The sequence below is a fragment of the Alosa pseudoharengus genome, unplaced genomic scaffold (genome assembly GCF_046254945.1).
Source record: "Alosa pseudoharengus isolate Yale_2024_CS ecotype anadromous, Long Island Sound unplaced genomic scaffold, YU_APseudo_1.1 YU_APseudo_1.1_scf_13, whole genome shotgun sequence".
Taxonomy (NCBI): domain Eukaryota; kingdom Metazoa; phylum Chordata; class Actinopteri; order Clupeiformes; family Clupeidae; genus Alosa; species Alosa pseudoharengus.
Window position 1 is genome coordinate 25758433 of NW_027468598.1, and position 12224 is coordinate 25770656.

Sequence of the window (12224 nt, forward strand, 5' to 3'; positions counted from 1 at the left end):
TCACTGTTTAAAATACAGTAGGTACAGTCAGTAGGTCTAATGTAATCTTGTAACTATCCTATTGACATCTGATTGAGATTATTACCTTCTTTCCATGTAGTAGCCTAATATGTGATCTTACAACTCTGGTAACTAAAACTGCAGACATTTACTTAAGCTACTTTGTGCTTCCTGCTCATTCAAAATTACGAAATAACAGCAGGGAAATTATGTTTGTTTTTACAGGTTATGAGAATGGCCCAGGTTCCTGAGGAGCTGACCTGAATGACCATCATGGCCTCGATCCGTTGTGCCTCTATATTTATTCTTTGCAAAATGCAATGAATATTTACAGAGCTGACCATGGCCGTTTGAGAATCAGAGGGATGGAAAGGTGAGGACAATTTGATACAAGTGTTAGCAGTTACAGTATATAAATAAAATATTTTTAACCAATACACATTCATTATTGGTTCAGCATATTGCAAAAACACAGTTTGATCAACACCACAAAATGACAAACTTTATTTTTTTTTTCAACAATCGTCCAGTGATACTCTAATGTAAAAGATTTGTTATAGTAAAAAAAATTGCTTTTCCACCCTGTTCTCGTTGCAGGCAATGAAGTGACTTGGCCTACAGATCTTTTGTGAGCAGGTGCTGGGGTTTCCTTAGAAGAAGCGTCCGTGTCATGATCCCCTCGTATATGGAGGGAGCGTCCGGATACTTCAGGACAGTACGTTGGATTCAGACCCCTTGTCGACTGAACCGTGACTCATGTTCAGCAACAGCATCCTCCATGGAAGGTCTGTCATGCTGAGCACACCAGTCTTGGGGCACAGGAATCCGCTGGACGGCATCCCAATCAGGAAGAGGGTCTTTGATGATCTCGAAGAGGACAAGAAAGAGGACTTATATTGGATACTGTAATACAGTGCATTGTAGGCTGTATACTGTACAATAAACAAATTATATGGCCCTGAACATTGTGCTTTGTTTACAGTACTGATGATGATTGACACCAGTAGCATCAGGTCTAAGACAGCCTGTTGTGTGTGAATCAATAAGTTATTTTTAGTGCCTATACTGTTGCACATTTTGATTTGTTGTTTGTGATATACTTTTTTATTTATTTTATTAAACTTACAAATTGTTTGGCAAGTCTGTACATAGTTTCTCCTTGGCTGTCTTCTGTTGTGGGGACTCAGCATTCTCATTGAAGTGCATGGCTGCAAGATAAAAACCTAAACCAAACAACATAAATGTTGTAACACAAGTGAAAGTCACTTTTACATGCACACACCAAGCTGTTAACTCACAGCAAAAGCATTTGCTAATATTCTAAGCCCCACAAGATGCCACACTTGGAGCATCTGTTTGGCATGCTGCGTTTGTCATGTTGTCATTCTTGTAATGTTCTAAAATAAGAACGTGCAAATAAATCCATTGTATTTAGACAACACAGTTTTCAACATATCGACTAGATATCATTTGAATTGATAACGTGAAGTTGTTTCCACTTCTGACGTCAAAAACGTATGTGGGTTATATTACAACTTAGCAACCAAACTATCCTGTTACTCAGCTTCAGTTAGCTATCTTGCTGAGAACATAACCTGTCAGAGATCTCGACAAACATAAAATGTAGGTTAACATGACAACACAGGTTTTATCTGAATGACACACAGGAAAATTAAATAGCCTTGCCAATGAACTAAATCACACATTCTACTTGCTAGATACACGTTAGCATAACTGCTTAGCTACAAAATAATACTTACAGCATGCGGTTGTGATGACCTTACGGTCGGAACAGCCCCTCGTTTCAGTAACAGCAGCTTAGCAAATCCATCTTTAAACTGTCCAAGGTTTTGAAAACTGCCTTCGGTGAAATGTTTTGCAAATTAATAACGGAGTGTCGAACTTTGCAGGGATCTTCTGGTAGAAAAACATTATCCATGCCCCTCGAACTTCGAATCCTTGGGAAGACTATGGAGTCTCCGCTTTCTCTGTAGCCTAAGTTTCAGCCTGGAACACTGCATTTACGACCGTGGCTCATTTTCGATATCCTTGAAGAACTGTCTGCTTTATAATTCCTGTGGATGTAAACGAGCAGGCAGCTAAACTAGTGTTTGTCTCATCTTAGCTCTCCATTCACGTTCCTGGGCTCAGAGCACCAGTGGGCTGGTCTGTATGTAAATTTTGAGGCGTGACAAATGTACAGGCCAGAGCCAAATAAGGTACCACCTGCGAGTTTGCGTAAACTCGCAGCTTCTTTTGGATTCGCCCGTTTTATGGCGGGAGTTTCGAATTGTGAGATTTGCATAGGAAGGAGCTGTCGATGGGGTTTTGAAGTTCTCTGTATCTCAATTTCACCCACTCAACTATCGCTATTCATCTATGACAAGGTAAACTCGGTTTTGCATTCTATGACCCCTTTAAAAAATTCTGAGATATAATGCTACAATATGATATGTTACAGTATAAGTATAGTATATATACTTTTTTGATCCCGTGAGGGAAATTTGGTCTCTGCATTTAACCCAACACACAGTGAACACACAGTGAGGTGAAGAACACACTAATCCCGGCGCAGTGAGCTGCCTGCTACAACGGCGGCGCTCGGGGAGCAGTGAGGGGTTAGGTGCCTCGCTCAAGGGCTCAAAGGTGTTTTTAAATGCTACTTAATGATTATAGCATTACAATGCCTGAGATGATGGAAAATGTTTCTACTTTTAAATTCTTTATTCTTTCTGGGCTGCAGGACTCAGTGGTATACAAGCCTCTGTACTTCTTGTTGGTGTTTGTCCTTTACATCCTCATTATTATAGTCAACTTAACTTTGATCTTTATTGTGACAGTGGATAAAAGTCTCCATGAGCCCATGTACATTTTCATCTGTAATTTGTGTGCAAATGGACTGTACGGGACTGTTGGTTTTTACCCTAAATTTATGCTGGACTTGCAATCTGATAGTCATACAATAACCTACAGTTGGTGCATTGTTCAAGTTTATGTGATTTATATCTCTGCAATAACTGAAATAGCAGTTTTAACAGTGATGTCTTACGACCGTTATGTGGCAATTTGTAGACCACTGCAATACCATAGTGTTTTTACCCCAAGTGCTGTGTTCAAGTTGCTTTCAGTAGCCTGGACTTATACTCTTTTAGCAACAGGCATGCTCCTTACTGCAAGAATACCCATTTGTGGATATCACAAACCACAAACTGTTCTGCGACAACCCTTCTGTACTAAAGCGGGGATGTTATCAAGCCATAGCCAACCGGATATGGAGTATGATGGCAATTGCAGTTTATCTTATACAACTGGTTTTCATTTTCATTTCTTATGCTCGTATTGTCCATGTTTGTATATCATTCAGTGAGGGTAGAAAAAAGTTCAGTAAAACTTGTGTGCCTAATATTGTAGTTATGGTAATTTATATCAATACTGCATTATTTGATGTATTTTACAGCTGGGATGGTTCAGTAAATCTTCCCATTAGTGTACGTAATATATTGGCTACACAATTTCTGATTCTTCCTCCACTACTGAACCCAATCATTTATGGCTTACAACTTCCACAGATTCGAAAAGTACTATGCAGACAAAGTTGTAAACACAAACTTGTGTGTTATCTTAAATGATGACAAACCATGTCCTGCTTTGGATATCTCGTTCTTAAATTGAGTTAAATAAAGTTTCTCTCTGACGATTGTATGGTTTTGTATTTGAGTGTCGTGGCATTACCCTGTATGCTCATGTGAATTATCTTTGTGTTACTTTTCTTCTTACTTATACTCTGTTCCTAGATACACAAACACTGAAACGACTGTGTGAGAATATGTACTGTCCTGATGGGAACTGTTTTTCATTTTGAATGTACATTGCATGACATAGTAAAGTACATTGTATTTTCCATTTTGATACACTTAAATGAGTGTGAGTTTGATACCAAGGCCAATCATTACACTATGGTCCGGCAGCCAAAGACCAGACTCTTGGTGAACCTGGTTTTGTGGGTTCATTTTTTTTCTTTGCTGTTTCTTGGTCCTTAGGGGTTACTCAATAGGCTCTATGCACGACTCCATTTTGGATTCGCTTGTACTGGCATATCAACTTACGGTTTACATTATAACATTGGCAAATATGGCTGTTTTCTATAGTCATTGTCTTCAGGAACTCGTTCATGGTAATGTAGACCGACTTTGTGAAAATGTTGTGTGCCACTCCCACCAGCAAACAGGAAAAGGGTTTAAAATGTTCTTAACCTTAATCAAACAACTGATGTTACTGAACTGGTTAGATAACTTTAGCTATGTTGTTCAATTAGAAATATCCTACTATATTAAAAATGACAGGCTAGTAATCTGTCATTTTCTGTCATAGTCTACTGTGTATAATGTAAACAGGGAGTTGATTGCCCAGTAGGAAGAAAATCCAATAGAGTCCATACAAATGTGGAGAATGTCCGGTAATATCCCTTGGGTAATTCCCTATATTCAGCTCTAAAATTGACCTAAATAGCGATTTGTTTTCTTGCAGTAGTATGCTACATTGTGACTAAGTGTTAGATCCAACTTTTCTCTTTAACCATCACCTCGGGACGTGTCTGAATTTGGAAAAAATGAAAAGAAAAGTCAACTGAGGGAACCAAATTTAGGAAAAAATGAAAAGAAAAGTCAACTGAGGGAACCAAAATGATCAACTTTATCACCCTTCTGCAAGGATAACATGGGGTGACAGTGTTTCCCACAGAATTTGATTGAATTTGTGGCAGGGGGGGGTGGGTGGGATGGGGTTGTTAAGATTGTCTTGGTAGTGTATAGGTCTAATTGAGTGCCTGTCGCTTTAAGACGTTGGTGAGGGAACCCTTGCAATTGTAACACAGTTAAAAGGCTGCTGATGTGTGGATGCAATTTATAACGTTTTTTTCTATGTAGTTATTTAAAATTAAGGTTCATACTTCTCTTTGGGACAAGCACTTTTGAGTCTTGGAAAACACTTTTCCATTTACATCGGGATTTTGCAAATATTCAGTGTCAGAGTCAATAAAATGAGCCCTGCATGAGTAACGAAATTGACAAGTAGCTGTAAGTTAGCATGCTAAACTCGACATCCAAACAGTATTCTAACGTTACCTTTGAGATACTGCTTGATTGCATAACTTAACTTAGTTTAGTCTCCTCAATGTACTATGTTGTGATAAGACCATAGCAGAGTTAACTTTAATGCAGCAGTTTTGAACAAATTTGCGCAGAATTTTCATGATGCTAAGCGGATTTAATAGCAATTTAGCTCATCATCTTATACGCAATGCTTCTATGTGGCAACAACAATCCTTCAACAATCGTTAATGTTTTGTTAAATGCACATGCAGAGGAGGGGCAGCGGGCTCGTTACGAGAGAGAGCGGAGCGGGGCAAGGAAAGGCTGCGTGCGTAAAAAGCGCAGCTCAATGAAAGGAATTTATCTTATATTTAATTTAAATAGTGCAACATAGAAGATTAATGTGTGGCGGTCGGTTTTGATTTTGTGGCGCCGCGCCACAGATTAGTCAATATATGGGAAACACTGGGTGAAAACCCAATATTTTGGTTTGTGGCAATTTTACGTCATCCTGTAGACAACTTAAAAGCATTATATCTCTTTTCTGTTTTATCATCCCTCTGTTTTATCATCCATTATCAGGAACTTGAATTGTCAGATGTTTTAAGTGCTACACGACTAACAATTGAAAACAATACAGATAAGATACTGAGGGAGAACATTAGGACATACAGTATGACCATATGACCATAACCTTTGACCCCATAACCTTGAGTACCTAATAGCTGATGTTCAATTTCACTATAGGACAGTATTAAAAACCACTTTTGCTTTGTTACAGTTGATTCCAGTGTTGCAAAGCCTGCTTGTTGATAGTTCAATTGCTGTTTACATTGGGTTCATTCCACATCAATTCAACCAGGGCCCACGCACTTAGGTCTCAAAAAGTTCTGAAAAAATTACCAGGTGTACCTATGTTACCCAGGAGACACACTGTAAAATTACCTTTATGTAAGATCAATACTTTCCAAGATACAGCCAGTTTTACAGCAGGAGGGGGGGGGGGGGTGTCGATTTTGTTCGGCCTCTTTTTTTTGTCAAAGTTCACAAACCCAAAGCACAAGAACTAAACCATGTAGGAGGCTCAAATTTTGCATGCTGGTACATCATAGTATGTAGCAAAAAAAATGTAGGAATAGTATGTAGCAAAATTGTCACGTTTGGTCTGGATGATCCTGCTTGGTCATAGATGTCCCTCAAAGTTGATCAAAATTGTATTGGAGTTTTTGGCTGGGCTCTGTTTAGGCCTTCAGAAGACATATTTGTACTCAACATAGGCTCTTGATTTATTTCCCTTACTGAGATAAGTAGAAACACTCTCACAAAAAACAATGAACAGAAAAGAAATCCCTTCAGGGTCTGAACAGCAGACCTCACAAGTCTGAAAAATCATTTTGGTTCTCATTTTCAGAGCACCCAAACACCTTGTGGGAATATACAAAGATTTTTTTAAAGATTTTTTTCTTTATCCTCCATGATCCCTTCTTTTTAAAAACTCCAATTTGACTTGTCTTATGCAATTTTTTATTATTATTTTCCACCCTGAACATGGGCAAAATGCACCATTGAGATCAATATGTTTTGTATAGAGTTACCACAGTAATAGAGTAGCCCATGTTCAGTCAAAAAGTCGCCTGCAGATCACGCTCTAAAAACATCCTCCATTGTGAAGTTTTTAATAGATAATTGTAGACCAGAACCATTTTAAGAATGTAAGTAGTAGGCCTGGGGGTAAACGGTTATTTATTAAACTATTAATCGGGCGATTATTTTATCGAGTAGTTGACTAATCTAACGAATAATTAGACGATTAATCTAACGATTATTTTTCTGTTGCTTGGTTAATAAAAACCATAATGTATCTCAAATAAATACCAAATAATTATCAATAATATACTTTATTAAACAGTTTTGCACAGCAAAACACTTTTAGGGCCTATTATGTAGGATTACTCTCACAAAAAAGGGACGAGGATCTGTTTGTTTCAAATGAGTAGCCCTCCATATGATTTTGGGTCCCTCAGGTAGCCCTTATTCCCAAAAAGGTTGGAGACCCCTGCAACAGAGCCATACAGTAGTTAGCTTATAGCTCCCTTTTAGCTATGGGTTAACTGGAATAACCAAATTCCAGTAAGCTATACTTAGATGGGCTAACAGTATCAATATCAAGTTGCAATAGTAACAATGAAGATGCAAACGTGCACACATGCCTGTGTATGCCTTTGCTACTGTACTTTGAATGTAGAGTTAAGAGCTTGAGTTACAGTAAAAAAGTTAGCTTGCAGTTTATCCTGCAAACTTAAGAAATGGCCAAATCTAAGTTGAGCCATACAGTATGCACACTTTTTCAGTAGGCCCTACCTTCCTTTTGCTATTACTTGGAGCCTTGTTTTCTCAAATTGATTTTGGTTATCGTTTTTGAACCGAACTTTATGTTATAGCCCACATGTGTAAATCAAGGTAACTAAGTTACTGTATCTGTTATGACTGAGTTATGTTGGCTTATTGCAACTAATGCAATTAATGAATTGAGGAGGGTCTGGTGTCAACGAGTTTCAGTAGGGTTGTGGTTCATCAGTGGAAATCAAAACATGATATAGGTCCCTAAGGTGGATGTTAGGGTATAAATCTAGTGCTTGTGATCACAGTACAACAAAAGGTAGACAGAGTATACAGCTGGAAGATTTCCAACAATACTATGAATACCCTTTAAAAAATTCTGAGATATAATGCTACAATATGATATGTTACAGTATAAGTATAGTATATATACTTTTTTGATCCCGTGAGGGAAATTTGGTCTCTGCATTTAACCCAACACACAGTGAACACACAGTGAGGTGAAGAACACACTAATCCCGGCGCAGTGAGCTGCCTGCTACAACGGCGGCGCTCGGGGAGCAGTGAGGGGTTAGGTGCCTCGCTCAAGGGCTCAAAGGTGTTTTTAAATGCTACTTAATGATTATAGCATTACAATGCCTGAGATGATGGAAAACGTTTCTACTTTTAAATTCTTTATTCTTTCTGGGCTGCAGGACTCAGTGGTATACAAGCCTCTGTACTTCTTGTTGGTGTTTGTCCTTTACATCCTCATTATTATAGTCAACTTAACTTTGATCTTTATTGTGACAGTGGATAAAAGTCTCCATGAGCCCATGTACATTTTCATCTGTAATTTGTGTGCAAATGGACTGTACGGGACTGTTGGTTTTTACCCTAAATTTATGCTGGACTTGCAATCTGATAGTCATACAATAACCTACAGTTGGTGCATTGTTCAAGTTTATGTGATTTATATCTCTGCAATAACTGAAATAGCAGTTTTAACAGTGATGTCTTACGACCGTTATGTGGCAATTTGTAGACCACAGCAATACCATAGTGTTTTTACCCCAAGTGCTGTGTTCAAGTTGCTTTCAGTAGCCTGGACTTATACTCTTTTAGCAACAGCAATAGGCATGCTCCTTACTGCAAGAATACCCATTTGTGGATATCACATCCACAAACTGTTCTGCGACAACCCTTCTGTACTAAAGCGGGGATGTTATCAAGCCATAGCCAACCGGATATGGACTATGATGGCAATTGCAGTTTATCTTATACAACTGGTTTTCATTTTGATTTCTTATGCTCGTATTGTCCATGTTTGTATATCATTCAGTGAGGGTAGAAAAAAGTTCAGTAAAACTTGTGTGCCTCATATTGTAGTTATGGTAATTTATATCAATACTGCATTATTTGATGTATTTTACAGCTGGGATGGTTCAGTAAATCTTCCCATTAGTGTACGTAATATATTGGCTACACAATTTCTGATTCTTCCTCCACTACTGAACCCAATCATTTATGGCTTACAACTTCCACAGATTCGAAAAGTACTATGCAGACAAAGTTGTAAACACAAACTTGTGTGTTATCTTAAATGATGACAAACCATGTCCTGCTTTGGATATCTCGTTCTTAAATTGAGTTAAATAAAGTTTCTCTCTGAAGATTGTATGGTTTTGTATTTGAGTATCGTGGCATTACCCTGTATGCTCATGTGAATTATCTTTGTGTTACTTTTCTTCTTACTTATACTCTGTTCCTAGATACACAAACACTGAAACGACTGTGTGAGAATATGTGCTGTCCTGATGGGAACTGTTTTTCATTTTGAATGTACATTGCATGACATAGTAAAGTACATTGTATTTTCCATTTTGATACACTCAAATGAGTGTGAGTTTGATACAACGACAATCATTATACATACACTATAGTCCGGCAGCCAAAGACCAGAATCTTGGTGAACCTGGTTTTGTGGGTTCATTTTTTTCTTTGCTGTTTCCTGTTTCTTGGTGCTTAGGGGTTACTCAATAGGCTCTATGCACAACTCCATTTTGGATTTGCTTGTACTGGCATATCAACTTCCGGTTTACATTAAAACATTGGCAAATATGGCTGTTTCCTATAGTCATTGTCTTCAGGAACTCGTTCATGGTAATGTAGACCGACTTTGTGAAAATGTTGTGTGCCACTCCCACCAGCAAACAGGAAAAGGGTTTAAAAATTTTCTTAATCTTAATCAAACAACTGATGTTACTGAACTGGTTAGATAACTTCAGCTATGTGGTTCAATTAGAAATAGCCTACTATATTAAAAATGACAGGCTAGTAATGAGTCATTTTCTGTCATAGTCTACTGTGTATAAACAGGGAGTTGATTGCCCAGTAGGAAGCAAATCCAATAGAGTCCATACAAATGTGGAGAATGTCCGGTAATATCCCTTGGGTAATTCCCTATATTCAGCTCTAAAATTGACCTAAATAGCGATTTGTCCATAAAAACACCAATTTCATTACCCTTTTGGAAGGACAGCATGAAATCTAAACCAATGTTTTTTTTTTCTTGCAGTAGTATGCTACATTGTTACCAAGTGTTAGATCCAACTTTTCTCTTTTACCATCACCTTGGGACATGTCTGAATTTGGAAAAAATGAAAAAGAAAAGTCAACTGAGGAAACCAAATTTTGGGAAAAATGAAAAAAAAAAAAAAAAGTCAACTGAGGGAACCAAAATGATCAACTTTATCACCCTTCTGCAAGGATAATATGAGGTGAAAACCCAATATTTTGGTTTGTGGCAATTTTACGTCATCCTGTAGACAACTTAAAAGCATTATATCTCTTTTGTTTTATCATCCCTCTGTTTTATCATCCATTATCAGGAACTTGAATTGTCACATGTTTCAAGTGCTACAGGACTAACAATTGAAAACAATACAGATAAATACTGAGGAAGAACATTAAGACATACAGTATGACCCCATATGACCATGACCTTTGACCCCATAACCTTGAGTACCTAATAGCTGATGTTCAATTTCACTATAGGACAGTATTAAAACCACTTTTGCCTTGTTACAGTTGATTCCACTGTTGCAAAGCCTGCTTGTTGATAGTTAAATTGCTGAAGTCTAAAATGCAGACGTTTTGCTCAACACACTGTATGTACAAATATGACCGCCGCCCAGTCCAGCACATTTTTTCCACAAAAAGAAATCACGCTGAAAGGCCTATATGATTCTAACTGTCTCACTAAATTGCATTATCCACACTCAATTCTCACTGGTATCTGCTAGACAACAAGTACCAAAACATGATTAGTTCATAGATTTCACATGTAAAATTCATTTTATACAACCCCACCTCCATCTTGCCTGTTCATAATTCTGAGAAATTCTTGATTGTTTGTGTTATGTTTATGTTATGTGTGTGGGTGTGTGTGTGTGTGTGTGTGTGTGTGTGTGTGTGTGCGTGCTTGTGTGTGTGCCTGTGCATGCAAGCGTACATATGTCTACTGTGTGAGTATGTGTCATACGTATGATTACTGTGAGTGTGTGTGTATCTGTTTGTGCACATGTGTGCACATGAAATGGGTTAACATGACCCCTGGAGGCAAACATATGGAAAAAAATGGTCATCCTAGGCCCTACAGTTCTCAAGATATTCACAGAGAACTGTGTCTGCCCTACCCTCCTTTCGGGGGGTCCAGTCCAGCGGGGGGGCTACAGATCAAAACGAAAAATGACGGTTCCATGCTATCCATGTGGGGGTACATGCCCACCAAGTTTTGTGTACCCCGGTCTTTCAGTGTCCCGGGAATCCTTGTTGGTGTACGTCACTAAATGTACACATAAATTATTTTATTGTAAGGCCCCCCATGAATGAAAGTACACAAAACTTGGCATGCATTTGGAGGGTGTCATAATGATCCTACACTTTTAATTTCGTGCAGTTTTGACCTTGTCAGCCAGAGATATTGTGATGAAAACACCTAATTTTTTGCTTTTTAATTTTTAACTAGGTGGCGCTATACATGAAATAAGTGGTAATGGGATGGGTTGACATGCCCCCTTAAGACCAACATACATAAAAAAGGTGGACCTCCTAGGCCCTACGGTTCTCGAGATATTCACAGAAAACTGTCTCCGGCCACCTACAGGCCAGTTGGTGTATAGTAACATAAAGTAATTTATTGTGTGGCCCCCCATGAACGGAATTCCACAAAACTTGGCATGCATACAGATGGTGTCATAATGATCCTACACTTCCAATTTCGTGCAGTTTTGACTACCGTAAAACTCGTAAAAAAACTCGTACCGTAAAAAATAAAAGCCCGGGCTTTTATTTTCCCAAATCGCCAAACTGCACCGGCTAGTATTAGAGACAGGCGTCTATATGAGACAGGCCTTTAATTCCCTTTACACAAAACTTTTCCTCTGCCAAGATGGAAAATATTATCGAATTAATTATTTCAAACACACTGAATGTCTACCTATATGACTAGGCTATCTGATGACAATTACGGATCATCATTCATATAGTGTTGAGATGTTGTTCATTGAGTGAGATAGGCTACAGTAAGATCCAAATAGCTGGGATAGCCAGAACAGATGAAACACGTTTTAATTAAACGTAATCTACAAAGAGATCGTATCACACTGAAAGCTCATATTTTGTCACAAGCAAATAGCCTATATCGGTCCTTTGTCAAATACAGTTGCATTATCAGCCCTGACCAAAACCGTTCAGGAATTATTTATGCAAAAGTGGAACGTGCTTAATGTTTCATTCTCCCTCCTTTTCGGT

The 12224-nt window shown here is 38.2% G+C and overlaps 1 protein-coding gene and 1 long non-coding RNA gene across 3 annotated transcripts in view; one reads left to right on the forward strand and one right to left on the reverse strand.

Annotated features, from left to right (window-relative positions):
- Window positions 1–757: 757 nt before the first annotated feature.
- LOC143121953 (uncharacterized) overlaps window positions 758–12224 on the reverse strand; it is a 227219-nt gene continuing 215752 nt past the window's right edge. The window contains exons 1-3 of one of the 2 annotated variants that reach the window (XR_012986562.1): window positions 1761–1978; window positions 1127–1223; window positions 759–867 (exon numbers count right to left, since the gene is read on the reverse strand). This is a non-coding gene — a long non-coding RNA (uncharacterized LOC143121953). Of the gene's footprint in view, window positions 868–1126; window positions 1224–1760; window positions 1979–12224 lie in introns of those variants that run through there. The other variant, XR_012986563.1, reaches the window with a different exon arrangement.
- LOC143122225 (olfactory receptor 6E1-like) lies at window positions 2684–3809 on the forward strand. Its single transcript, XM_076283082.1, has 3 exons — window positions 2684–2901; window positions 3458–3578; window positions 3795–3809. The coding sequence occupies exons 1-3, from the start codon at window positions 2684–2686 to the stop codon at window positions 3807–3809; spliced, it is 354 nt and encodes a 117-aa protein (XP_076139197.1).

Bases quoted from the DNA above. Each gene is read 5' to 3' on its own strand.
- LOC143122225 (XM_076283082.1), top strand. From the start codon at position 2,684: ATGCCTGAGATGATGGAAAATGTTTCTACTTTTAAATTCTTTATTCTT. The intron at 2,902-3,457 runs GTACGGGACTGT...TGTATTTTACAG, and splicing joins AATTTGTGTGCAAATGGACT to CTGGGATGGTTCAGTAAATC.